This window comes from Euprymna scolopes, chromosome 36, assembly GCF_053919585.1.
Source record: "Euprymna scolopes isolate OS-2025 chromosome 36, ASM5391958v1, whole genome shotgun sequence".
In the NCBI taxonomy this organism is placed as follows: Eukaryota; Metazoa; Mollusca; class Cephalopoda; order Sepiida; family Sepiolidae; genus Euprymna; species Euprymna scolopes.
The window spans coordinates 5083207-5097149 of NC_136517.1; the positions used below are offsets into that span (position 1 = coordinate 5083207).

General features: G+C 34.6%; 1 protein-coding gene across 1 annotated transcript in view; it reads left to right on the plus strand.

The window, feature by feature from the left end:
• LOC145260294 (spermatogenesis-associated protein 17-like) overlaps positions 1-13943 on the plus strand; it is a 48783-nt gene that overhangs the window by 10224 nt on the left and 24616 nt on the right. The window contains exons 3-4 of the mRNA XM_080118147.1: positions 4800-4881; positions 7054-7104. Of these exons, the coding sequence (XP_079974273.1) occupies positions 4800-4881; positions 7054-7104 (133 nt within the window). The remainder of the gene's footprint in view (positions 1-4799; positions 4882-7053; positions 7105-13943) is intronic.

Consider the following 13943-nt stretch of genomic DNA (forward strand, 5'->3'; position numbering starts at 1 on the left):
ACACTTTAGCCCAATGACCATTTTTTTTGCATTTTTTACATTCGGCGTTTCGTGCAGGACATAAATATCGAGGATGACGTGATTTTCCACAGAAAAAACAAACCCCTTTTGGATGCATATTTTCTTTAGTCACAGCTATACGATTGTAGCCCGAAGAATTATTTGTAGCTGCTACAGTAAAGTTATTTGCGTAGCTTATCGAATGCTTTTCTGCTTGTTCAAGAGATCTGGCCGTGGCATATGTGTCTTGTAAAGTCAGGATGGGTTTTTCTAACAGTCGTTGTCGGATGGACGAAGAAGAAATTCCACCGATGAAAGCTTCCCGAATGTATTGATTTTTGTTTTCTTCAGCAGAAACCGCTTCGAAGTTACATGTTTTGGCAAGCATTTCCAATTGTAGTATGAAGGAATCTATATTTTGTGTTGTTTGTTGCTTCGTCGTCATCAATCGATATCTATTATAAACAATATTTTCAGGTTTTAAATAAGCGGCGTCCAATGTTTTTAATGCACTATCGTAGTCAGTTTTATCGCTTATTAAATCGAAAACAGAAGCTGAAATACAATTGATCAAGGCAAAGAAATTATCTGAAGTGTTTTCGATTAATCCGTTATTATGTGAGCGGATATAATTCTGGAGGGTTAATTTCCAATGCCTATAGGATTTTTCGGAATTAGGGCATGTAGGTTCCACCTCGAATCTGTCGGGACGTAAGATTCGATCCATTATTTTTTTTTTTTTTTTTTTTTTTTTTACAGTTAATAAAATTGAAGTGAATATTATCAGTAAGTAAAGAATTGCCTTTTAGAAAGGTTTTATTAACTGTAAAATACACGTACGCTCTTGAAAGGATCGAGCGGGAAAATGAAATAGAGGGCACTTTTATTATGAATGTCAATCCCAAGGGGGATAACTCTTAACAACAAATTAAATCATAACAATGAACATATTATTCACTCTATAAACATATTATTCACTCTATGAACATATTATTCACTCTATAAACATATTATTCACTCTATAAACATATTATTCACTCTATGAACATATTATTCACTCTATAAACATATTATTCACTCTATGAACATATTATTCACTCTATAAACATATTATTCACTCTATGAACATATTATTCACTCTATAAACATATTATTCACTCTATAAACATATTATTCACTCTATGAACATATTATTCACTCTATAAACATATTATTCACTCTATAAACATATTATTCACTCTATAAACATATTATTCACTCTATAAACATATTATTCACTCTATGAACATATTATTCACTCTATAAACATATTATTCACTCTATAAACATATTATTCACTCTATAAACATATTATTCACTCTATGAACATATTATTCACTCTATAAACATATTATTCACTTTATAAACATATTATTCACTCTATAAACATATTATTCACTCTATAAACATATTATTCACTCTATAAACATATTATTTACTCTATAAACATATTATTCACTCTATGAACATATTATTCACTCTATAAACATATTATTCACTCTATAAACATATTATTCACTCTATAAACATATTATTCACTCTATAAACATATTATTCACTCTATAAATATATTATTCACTCTATGAACATATTATTCACTCTATAAACATATTATTCACTCTATAAACATATTATTCACTCTATAAACATATTATTGCTCTATCCCAGCTCTCATAAATGGACTTGAGGTAATCTCGTCAGCATCAGACAAAGCCAAACTCTTTGCCAAGAACTTTGCAGCTAATTCTAACCTTTGCGACTAAGGCTGCAAACCTCCAATATTTCCTCCTGTATCAGAAAACATGCTATGTGATATACGTATATCTGCACGTGATGTTGCCAAGCTAAACAAAAACCTTGATTCCAGTAAAGCAACCGACCCTGAGGGTATTCCAATTATAGTACTCAAAAGACTTCAACCAGAACTTACGCCCATACTTACAAAACTGTTTAAATTTTGTCTTAAGGAGAATTGCTTCCCGTCACCCTGGAAAATCTCATCAGTATGCCCTGTATTTAAGAATTCAGGTGATCGGTTATCTCCCTCACAGTACAGGCCAATAAGTCTCCTGTGCGTCATGAGTAAGTTGCTGGAATCTGTGTTAAATAGAGAAGTAATCAACCATCTTAGCAAAAATAACCTTCTTAGTGACACGCAATATGGTTTCTGTTCTGCTAGATCTACAGCAGATGTGCTTACAGTTATATCTCATAGGATCAGCGAATCTCTCAACGGAGGCTACCTTTCTAGGGCAATTGCTTTTGACATATCAAAGGCCTTTGATAGAGTATGGCATAAAGGTTTACTTCACAAGATCTCTAGCTATGGTATAGCTGGAAATGTCTTCTCAATTATTAAATCATTTCTCTCTGATAGGTTCATAACAGTAGTGATTGATGGGCAGAAATCAGATGCTCTTAGTATTAATGCTGGAGTCCCTCAGGGGTCCATCCTGGGCCCTACTCTCTTCCTGATCTATATTAATGATCTTCCAAATCACATCCTTACATCATTTGTAGACATCTATGCTGATGACACTACTATCTATGGTAGCACATCTAAGACCGTAAATGACCAAGTTCTCTCTGATTCGCTCTCCTCTGATCTTGAGCAAGTGGTACAATGGCGAAAGAGGTGGCTTGTTACTTTTCATGCATCTAAAACCAAGCTTTTATCTTTACATCATCAATGCTCTGATCCCCATCTGGCATCAAGTGAAATGAATGGCTCTCGTCTTGAGGAGGCCTCATGTTTTGACAAGCTTCTTGGCTTGACCATTACTCCTGATCTTAAATGGAACACATACATTAATTCCGTTGCCAAGGTCGCTGGAAAAATGGTGGGATCCTTCTATCGATGCAGTAGATATCTCACTGCTGATGCAATTTTCTATCTATATAAGAGCCAGATACGTCCAAGGATGGAGTACTGTTGTCACATCTGGGCAGGAGCTGCTAGAAAGGACTTATCCTGCCTTGATAGAGTTCAAAATAGACTTCGTAGCCTTGTGGGGGATGTCCTTTTCTCTTCCCTGCAACCTCTTTCTCACAGAAGAGATGTTGCGAGTTTGTCTCTGCTTTATCGTTATTTTCATGGCAGATGCTCGGCTGAGCTCCATTCTATGGTCCTCCCTCGCCAAACTTTCACAAGAAACACCCGTCTAGCAGAAAACACTATCACTAGTTTCCCCCACTCTTTATCTGTGCCTAAATCTAAGCGTAGATTCCATGAGCAAACCTTCTTTCTTAGAACTGCACGCCTATGGAATTGTCTTCCGTTTTTCTGCTTTCCAGCTGACTACAATATGGTTGTGTTCAAGTCTAACGTAAACAAGTTTTTGATGAGCCGTTCCATATAAGTTAACAAATTTACCGAATCTCCATTAGTAATGGTTACTATATTGTCCAATTTCTACTGTACACTCTTTAACCCTTATCCTCGAGTAGCCTCTTGATCTTGATAAGTGGTGATGCCTATGTAAAAAAAAAATATATATATATATAATTATATATATAATATATAATTTGTTTTAAATGAATATTATAATTGCTTCGGTCTTAAATACAAGGGTGAGTCAATTATTTTTTATGTGTTTGAATTTTTGAGATGAGGATTGATAATTTGAATTAATCAGACTACTGTTCTCATCTTAAGTGTTATTTCCACAATGTTTTGGATGATTGTAACCTCTGACCTTCTTCAATCCTCAATGTGGCGATACTCAGAATACAATTGCAAATTAAAGCTTCTACTCGGCCATGGCTGATGAAACAAGAGCATGCTACTCCTGTAGGTTAAATAACAGGTTTCTTTTGAATTTTCATGCAGATTTCCGAGTTTGACAGGATACACTTGAAGAAAGTTGGAGGTTACATTGGCCAAAACATGGTGCGAATATAAAACTCAAGATAAGAACAGTAGTTCAAATAATCCAAATTTTTTTGTTGTAATATTTGCTAATTTGTGGCACGTATATCACATGACTGTTCATGGAAATTTCTTTTGATTTTAAATATGGAGGAAGAAAGAAACACGAAAGAACCAGCATCTTCCGCAAGAATAACGATAGAGTAGAGAGAGAGAGAGAGAGAGAGAGAGAGAGAGAGAGAGAGAGAGAGAGAGACTAGTTACCACTTATTAAGGCCATAATCCCCTTGAGGATAAGGATTAATTAGATAGATGGATTGTCAGCTGAATGATTTTTTTTTTTTTTCACAGTGATCACCACTTATCAAGGCCCGGAAGCCACTCAGGGATAAGGGTTATTGCAATGATGAATAATATTATGAGAGGATTGAAAATAATGAATGGAATGAACAAAATTTGATTACTTATGGTACAGTTTATGACAAATATTTGTTGACATTCAATTTGAAGACGACCATAGTGTAATCTGCAGGGAAACAGTCCCATGCTAGTATGTTCCACAGATGAGAAGTTTAGGAACAGAAACTTTGTTTATGGAAATCTCTTTTGATGTTGACGAAAGAAAGGAAAGTTCTTTTCAGTTGTGATAGACAAGTTCTTGTTGTGAAAGTTTTAAATACGGTTGGAATTAGAGATTGGAGTTCAGTCGAGCACATTCTATGGAAATAACGATAGAGCAGAGAGAGATGATCAAACGTCTCTTCTGTGAGAAAGAGAACAGAATAGATCACCCCTCAATATTGCAAAACTTTTGACTTGTAAATATTCTTTGGATCTATGTTTGTTTTTCAAAAAAGTTTTTTATAATTTTATGTTTTTTTTTCATTTACAGACTTTTAAACACCGCCGCCATTACCATCCAAAAACATTGGAAAGGTTATTTAGCACGCATCTATTACAGAGATTATTTATTGGTCAGTGCAATTATACCTATAATTCATTTTACGTGCAACGTTAAGTTATAATAATTAAAAAAAAAATGATTTTATGGCCCAACTGTAGATTTAATACCCCAAGTATGTTAGCAGCTGAAATGAATCGATTTAGCCCAACATGTATTTCATATCTTTTGTAGCGAAGCAATATTTTGGCAAGAACCAACGAGAATTCTTACCTGCAAAAAGAGAGACACAACTCTCTACAGACTCGTTCGTCGCGAAGACTTGCAAACATATTCTCGACGCTACAATCCTGCAAGCACACAGTCGACACGACACACTCTACTGGATGACTCGCAAAGAGACACTATCGAAAGCAATGAGCTAATTACACTCTCAAACACAACTTTTGAATTTGTGTTAAATATTGAGCAAACAGATTCACTAGAACATTAATTAATTAGTTGAAAATTATAGCAAGTGAAAGTTCAGTTGAAGGTCAACATGACGAACAATTTAATTTTGCTGTGAGAATTGATACAAACGGACGTTCATCGTATTAACTCAAAGAGAGAAGTCGTTGGATGCCCAGAAATGCAAACATGTTTTTTTTTTAACACTCTGATATAAACGCGATCCATTCTAATGTCAAATTTTGGGCAAGTAGACTCGCTAGTATATAATTTGGTTAGTTGAAAATAAGAAGAAATGAAAGTTTTAGTTGGGGGTCAACTTATTGAACTGAAGATTAAAATTATTGGGGTTGCTGGTATTGATAGAAACGGATGTAACATCACATTGCTCAAAGAGAGAATGAGCGAGAGAAGTCGGCAGTTCGTTTAAAGCACAGCATGTGTGAACCTATTTTAAAATTCTCAGATAAAATATGAGGGACGTTCCAAAATTAATGCCTCCTATTTTTTTTTATTAGTAGGGAGAACCCGACGTTGTCCAGGATTGAATAAAGATCAACAAATTTTTCACACTCATATTTTTGTGTTGTTATCGAAATAGGCGAAATCATCCATTTTTCAATCAAATTGATTTATTATCTACTCTAGCTGGGGACCCATCGCAGTGCACTGGAAGAAAGCTTCATATGCCTCTGTACAGTGACTTAGTTTACAATACATTGCGGCCTACATTGCACTGTAGAGAATCTACCGTTTATTTTATAAAATTTTATATATAACACCTTGTACTTATAGTTTAAAATGCAAAAATCAAGTATCATAGTTCAATTGTGCTCTAAACAAAAGCATTCCTTTTGAATGCGCCTCTGTCATGTCAAAGAATCTACTGTTGATTTAAAATGCCGGGCCTTTCTGCTTGTGTGCTAATAAAACTTCTCAAATGCACTTGTGATGTTAGGCTGTATAAGATGTTAACTTTGGTCAGAATCAGTTGTTCCTTCTTTCATTTCAAATGAATCAGATGATTCTGTTGTTGGCATTCGTCACTCTGATATCTTTCTAGTTAGACATTCTTTCTAGAAAGACATTGAGAACTTACATGTGACGGTTGCCAACATTGTAGATGAAAATTAAATGTCCAAATGGCTGATTTCTCTCCTGGAATGTTTATCAAAATAAAATTGCTGTATTCATTTAGTTTAGAGCTTTAAGTGCTTCACAATTCTGATAAGAGACATCTCTACAAGAGCAAGGCTACCTTTCTATAAAACCCTGTTCGAGCCTGAATAAATACTCCAAAGCACGTATGATAACTCTTGCATGAAACTTGTAGAACGAATAGGATTCAAACTGGGCACACCCAGGTTGTCAGTCCGCACCGTTAACCATTTAACCATCGTCATCTTCCTGGTGACGATGGCGCCAAAAAAGACATGTAAGAATAATACAAAATGAACAAGTTATATTAACTTGTGTGCTGTTTTTCTTGTCTTTGAAGCGTCAACGTAATTTCTCCTGACATATATTTATAGCAGCATATATGGAAAGAAATGGAAACGTATACAATTATTTTTCCCTTTTTTGTCGCTCTCAATAATGGAAGAAAATAACCCATTTATGCTAATAATTCGAATGGTTGACATTTTTTTTGAATAAAAAGATTAAATAAAAATATTTTTTGATTATGAAATTCTTGTTGCTTGCCAGTTATCAATTTGTCATCCATGAATTTATCTGAAGAAAAATATTTCTAAATAAAAAAAATATTTTAATATGATTGCAATTTCTTTTCCAGAATTATTTCCAGAAATTATGTTTGAAGCATTTTAATTGCATGGCAACTAAAGTGAGTATAAAATTATCAAATCGTTTTTTTTTTTTTTTTTTTTTTTTATGGCAAATCAACACATTTTGGGGGTCCTTTAATTAATAAATGTTTAAATCAGAAACATTATATGTCTGAAAATTAGTCATTTATTTTTATAGGAATTTATATTTCAAAATCGATGGCTAATATTGGGGCAACCTGTATTTAGTTTTGTTTGGTTTTTGAATGTTAATTAGAAATGTTTTTTGCTTTTGTCACTCTCTTCATTTATCGATCATTTCTGCCAGATTTTCAAAGTTTCATAAAATTGGTTCATTGTTTGTGGGTTGTTTTTTTTTTATTTTGCTTTTTGTTTTTTACGATTTTGCATATTTTTTTTTCCTCTTCTTTCTCTGTGTTTTGGTTGGTGTGTTTTTTTTTTTTTTTTTTTTTTTTACACAGTGGTCACCACTTATCAAGGCCCGGAAGCCACTTAGGGATAAGGGTTATTGCGAGTACATTACGTTAGTGTGGAGATTTGATGAAGTGTTTACTTAAGGGGGCAGTTCATTAGGAATTTGTTAACGTTGGAATTGAAGACATCCAAGTTGTAGTCAGGTGGGAAGCAGGCAGACAGAACAGAGTTCCACAGGCGTGCAGTTCTAAGAAAGAAGCTTTGTTCATGGAATCCACGTTTTGATTTAGGCACAGATAAAGAGTGGGGGAAATTTTTCACAGTGGATTCAGCTAGACGGGTGTTTTTCGTGAAAGATTGGCGAGGGGAGACCAGAGATTGGAGTTCAGACGAGCACCTGCCATGGAAATAACGATAAAACAAGGATAGGCTCGCAACGTCTCTTCTGTGGGAGAGAGGTTGCAGGGTAGAGAAAAGGGCATCCCCCACTAAGCCACGAAGTCTATTTTGTACTCTGTCAAGGCAGGATAGGCTGTTTTTCGCAGCTCCTGCCCAGATGTGGCAGCAGTTTTGTATTTATAAACACTAATTTTTATTAATTATGTCAAAATAGGCACTGATTGAAAAAGAAATTTGTTGCTTAATTGTGAGTACATTAGAATCTTATGCACCTCAAAGATGTACGCAACAGAGCCAGAATCTGCCACTGAAGAAATGAGATTAGCTACAGATCCATTGCATGAACCCTCGAGACTTCTAAGATTCAAAAGTTTATCATCTGCAAGGGTGACCTTACAAGTGGCGTCTTAGGGGAAGTATTTTCCTTTTTTGAAAGGAAAAAGGGTCATTCCATCTCCTTAATCAAGAACCATTGATCTTAATTGTAATAAACTTATAGATATACCCACAGGCCGCTTGGCATTGCCTGGTCATAAAATATGCTTAAATATATTTTGATTAATGCAGATTTTATATTATGTTTAAGAGTTAAAGAGTGTACAGTAGTCAATGGGACAATATCATTTCATTTTCATTTTTTTTTTACAAAGAAGTCACCACTTATCAAGACCCAGAGGCCACTTGAGGATAAAGGTTACTGAGTGCACAGTAGTCAAAGGGACAATATCATAGTAATCGTTAGTAATGTAAATTTGGTAAATTTGATTACTTAAGTGGAACAGCTCATCAAGAACTTGTTTACATTGGACTTGAAGACAACCATATTGTAGTCAGCTGGAAAGCAGGGAAACAGAAGAGAGTTCCACAGGCGTGCAGTTCTACGAAAGAAACTTTGTTCATGGAATCCTTGTTTAATTTTAGGCACAAATAAAGAGTGGGGGAAATTACTGATAGTGGTTTCAGCTAGACGAGTGTTTTTTTTGTGTAAGTTTGGCAATAGGGGGAAGCATAGATTGGAGCTCAGACGAGTGCTTGTCATGAAAATAATGCTAAAGCAGAGACAGGTTTGCAACGTCTCTTCTGTGGAAAAGATGTTGCAGGGAGGAGAAAAGGGCATCCTCTACTAAACTACAAAGTCTATTTTGAACTTTGTACAAGGCAGGATAAAGTGCTTCTAGTAACTCTTGCCCAGATGTGGCAATATTTCTTCATCCTAAGATGTAGCTTTTTTACAGGTAGAGAATTGCATCAGTAGTGAGATATCTACTGGAGCGGTAGAATGATCCCATCATTTTCCCAGTGACCTTAGCAACGGATCTGATGTATGTGTTCCATTTCAGATCAGGAGTAAAGCTCAGATTCAGAAGCTTGTCAAAACATGGAGTCTCCCCAAGATGAGAGTCATTCATTTCAATTGGTGTCAGACGGGGGTTAGAGTGTTGATGATGTAAAGATAGAAGCTTGGTTTTAGGTGCTTTAAAATTAACCAGCCACCTCTTTCCTGATCGCACCACATGCTCAAGATCAGAGGAGAGAGAATCAGAGAGAAGCCTTTGAAGCGTTGCCATAGATGGTAATGTCATCAGTATAAATGTTTACAAATGATCTTCGGATGAGATTTGGGAGATCATTGATGTAGATCAGGAAGAGAGTTGAACCCAGAATGGATTCCTGAGAGACTCAAGCATTAATACTGTGAGCTTCTAATTTCTGACCATAGATCACTATAGACCTATCAGAGAGAAATGCTTTAATAATTGAGAAGACATTTCCAGCTATACCGTAGCTGGAGATCTTGTGAAGTAAACCTTTATGCCATACCTTATCAAAGGCTGTTCCTCTTTATAAGCTCTGTTCCAGCCTGAATAGATACTGAAACATGTGTAATAACTGTTGTATGAATCTTTGCTGATGAAACTTTATTTAATATGTTTTAAGTCCACACACACTTATAAACAAGGAAAATTAATTGATGACAAATAAAAAAATTATACTATTGTATTTTTGAATGTTAAACAAAAAAGAAATACAATGTAAAATATTCAATGGAGTTTCGAAATTTTATACTTTTCTCATTAGTGGAAGTAAGCTAGTGTAGAAAGCAGAAACATTTCTGGAACAGTATAAGAATTGAAAATTTAGATTCTGCAATCATGGAACCCAATTGCAGGAATATGAACAAGTTATAATCCATAATGAATACAATTCAAATGTAAAAAAGGTCAACATATGTATATTTTTTTTATTTTTTATTTTTTTTATTCAATTTTCACCCCAAACAAGGCACAGTGCCACTTTGAAGCAGGGGGCTACTATTAGGGACTTAATTAGCGGGGTTATTATGAAGGGATATGAGTAGAAAGATGTTTGTTAACATTACACTTGAACTTCTGCATATCAGTGCAGTTGGGAAAGCAGAATCCCGGAAGGGAGTTCCAAAGACCCGCAGTTCTGGGGAAGAAACTATTGAAGTAAAAGGCTTTCTTGCACCTAGGGATCTCTACTGTAAAGGGATGAGACATAGTAGCTTGTCGGGTTTGTCGGGGGTAGTTACGTCGGGGAGGTACAAGTGTTTGCAGTTCGTCAGAGCATTCACCATTAAAGTATTTGTAGAACAGGCAGAGGGATGCAACATCTCGTCGATGGGACAGAGGCTGAAGCCTAGATGACAGTTCAGGACCTATCAGGTTGGCGACTCTCTTTTGAACCCTGTCCAGGAGCGAGAGACAAGCAGCAGATGCACCAGCCCAGATGTGACAACAGTACTCCATACATGGGCGAATGGTTGCCTTATAGAGGTATAGGATACTGTCAGGCGTAAGTAGTTTTCTAGCACGGTAGAGGGAGCCAACCTTCCTCGCAGCAGCCTTGGCAATGCTCTCAATGTATCTATTCCAGTTCATATTCCCTGTAAACGTTAGGCCGAGGAGTTTAAAAGAAGTACTTTCAGGCAATGTGTTCTTGGCCATTGCTATTGGTGGTAGAGAAGGTTTCTTGTAGTTATTGAAGGAAACAAGCTTAGTCTTAGCAGCATTGAATGTGACCAACCATTTTTGTCCCCATTCCACTACAGATTGGAGGTCATCCTCTAGTGTTTCTGCCATTTCCTTAGATATGTGTTCATTTGTTTTCCCCTCATATCTGTTATAGAGAGTGGTGTCATCGGCAAATATACCTATCTCTGAAACAATTTTATCAGGGAGGTCATTTATGAATATCAGGAATAATAGAGGTCCAAGGATAGACCCCTGAGGTACTCCCGCATTTATGTCACATTGTTTGGATGTACGACCGTCGAGGACAACTTTGATTTTTCTATTACTTAAGAAGGATTTAATTACATTATGAATTCTTCCAGTGATTCCATATGATCTAATTTTCCTTAGAAGACCATCGTGCCATACCCTGTCAAAAGCCTTAGATATATCAAGGGCCACCGCTCTACCCTCCCCTGTTTTATCCAATGAACAGTATATATGTTCAGAAACTACAGTTAAGATATCTGCTGTTGTTAGGATACTTCTGTCAAAGGAGACATTATATTGTACATGGACTTTCAATATATAGCATTCTTCAAACCACATTTACATTATTGAGTTACGGTCATTAACATATCACATTAAATTAAATCTATTTAAATAATTACCTCGATGACATTACTTATTCGACATAATAGCTTTGTTTCAACTGTACTAATTAAAAAAATTAATTATTTAGTTTATTTAAATTTCAAGTTATATCTGATTTAACTGATTTTATCTGAAATCTGAAACCGTTTTATTTTCAAACCAAAAACCAGAAAACCAAATGGGGAATTAACTGATAGTTTAATTGAAACGGAGCACGTTATTAAATATTTGTTTTCATTTCAAAATATTATTCTCAGCTGAATTATTATTTTTATTTTTAATTCGGAGGAAATTTTTTTTTCGCTTATTCTTAATTTTTAAGTAACATTTTTATTTGTTAGAGAAAAATAATTAAAACTAATGTCCTCACGAGGGCAGAGTTAGTCAGAGACACATGTGAACAAAATCCATCATCCTCAGCTCTTTTTGTTTATAAAATTTAATCGGTGTTCCCCTGGATTTATTATAATAATTATACCATAGCAAGTGTGTTTAATAGCCTGCAAAACAGATTTTCTTTATAATTTATTTAATATCTTAAATTAAAAATGCTCAATTTTTACGACGTGGCCCAGCGTCGTTTAACCCTTAGAAAAAAAATGGTCGATGTGAAGTTTCTTTCCAACTCCTCAAAAAACTTGAAAATGACAACTTTTAGTGGTTTTCAATGGTGCTGATAAAGAATATCACATTTATATTTGGGGCAGATAAGTAGTTTTCATGATATGAAAAATTACTTTTTCAAAAAGTGGGGGATCACTTTCCTATATAAATTTAATGTAAAATGGGCACCCACTTTCTAACCACCTGGTAATTTCTTCATATCATAAAACAAATTTAACTGTGATATTCGTTTTCAGCACCCCCGAAAACCGGTGCTGTGTTTTTTACTAAGAGATTCGTTTATGTTTTCATAATTTAGGACATAATTAATGCTGTCAGTAAGTTTACACGAGCGGTTTACAAAAATATATTATTTTTTTTGAAGGTGGGTATTCAATTATAGAATTTGTATAGTTTTTACCAGGTGCTCCTGAACTTTACTTAACCGCCTCCTAATGTAAACAAAATTTTTGTGAAATGTTAAACTGCAGAGGCACCGGTTAACAACTATACAAGTTCTATAATGAAAAAAGAACGAAAAACAAAAGTATGCTTTTGTAAACTTACTAACAGCATAATTAGCGTCCTAAATTATGAGATGAAAAAATGAACGCATCTCTTAGCAAAAAAGAAACAATGCCAATTTTCAGGAGTGCTGAAAACGAATATCACAGTTGAATTTGTTTTATGATATGAAGAAATTACTAGGTGACCAGAAAGTGGGTGCTCATTTTACGTTAAATTTATATAGGAAAGTGATGCCCCACTTTTTGAAAAAGTAATTTCTTCATATCATGAAAACTACTTATCTGGCCCAAATTTAAACGTAATATTCATTTTCAGCACCACGGAAAACCATTAAAAAGTCATCATTTTAAAGTTTTTGGGGGAGTTGGAAAGAAACTTGACATTGACCAAAAAAATTAAGACCTGGTTTTTTGTGGCCTAATACGTTTAAGCAGTCTTTATAAATAATATGAAAGAAGAAATTTTGAAAAAAAAAAAATTAACATTTTAGCGTGTGGGATAACTTTTCTATATAAATTTAACGTAAGATGAGCACCCACTTTTTGGCCACAAAGCATTCAACCAGATATGTCATCTCTAGCATTTTTTCAAGTTTCGCGATCGAGGGGGGGGAGGACAAAACATGACAAATACAAAAACTTTTAGTTTTTTTATGAGGGGGGGGGCAGGAATTACATTTGAAACATAAAATAACGATAAATTTAATTAATTTTTATGAAACCATTCTGTACTTTCACCTAACAATTTTATAAACAGAACGAACCCCAAAATATGACAAATTCAATTTTTTTTTGGGGGGGGGGGGGATTACATTAGAAATATAAAATGACGAAAAATGTCATTTAATTGTTTTTGGAATTAATTTTTGGTAGATTTTTTTTTTTTTTACGATCGCACGGGCATTTGCTGTTATTTTTATTGAAACAAAAGTTGTAATGATTTATTTTTGATTATCTCTTCTTTACAGGGGGGAGGGGGTCTTTCCAGTGCTCAATATCCGGAGAATAGTTTTTTCTCTTTGTAGCCCTTCTGCTGAAATATCTGGTGGAGAGGGTATCACATACTTTTTTTTTGGGCGATTACATTTACATGTTTACAGGTTTTCATCCGTTCTTTTATTTTTGTTGGGGGTACCACGTTGCCCATGATGAAAATGATTAGTATACAGGTGTGTTTCAAACAGAACTTCATGTCAACCCATGCTAGTATATATATATATATATATATATATATATATATATATATATATATATATATATATATATATTATTGAAATATAAATAGGTTCATATCGCCGTCACCTG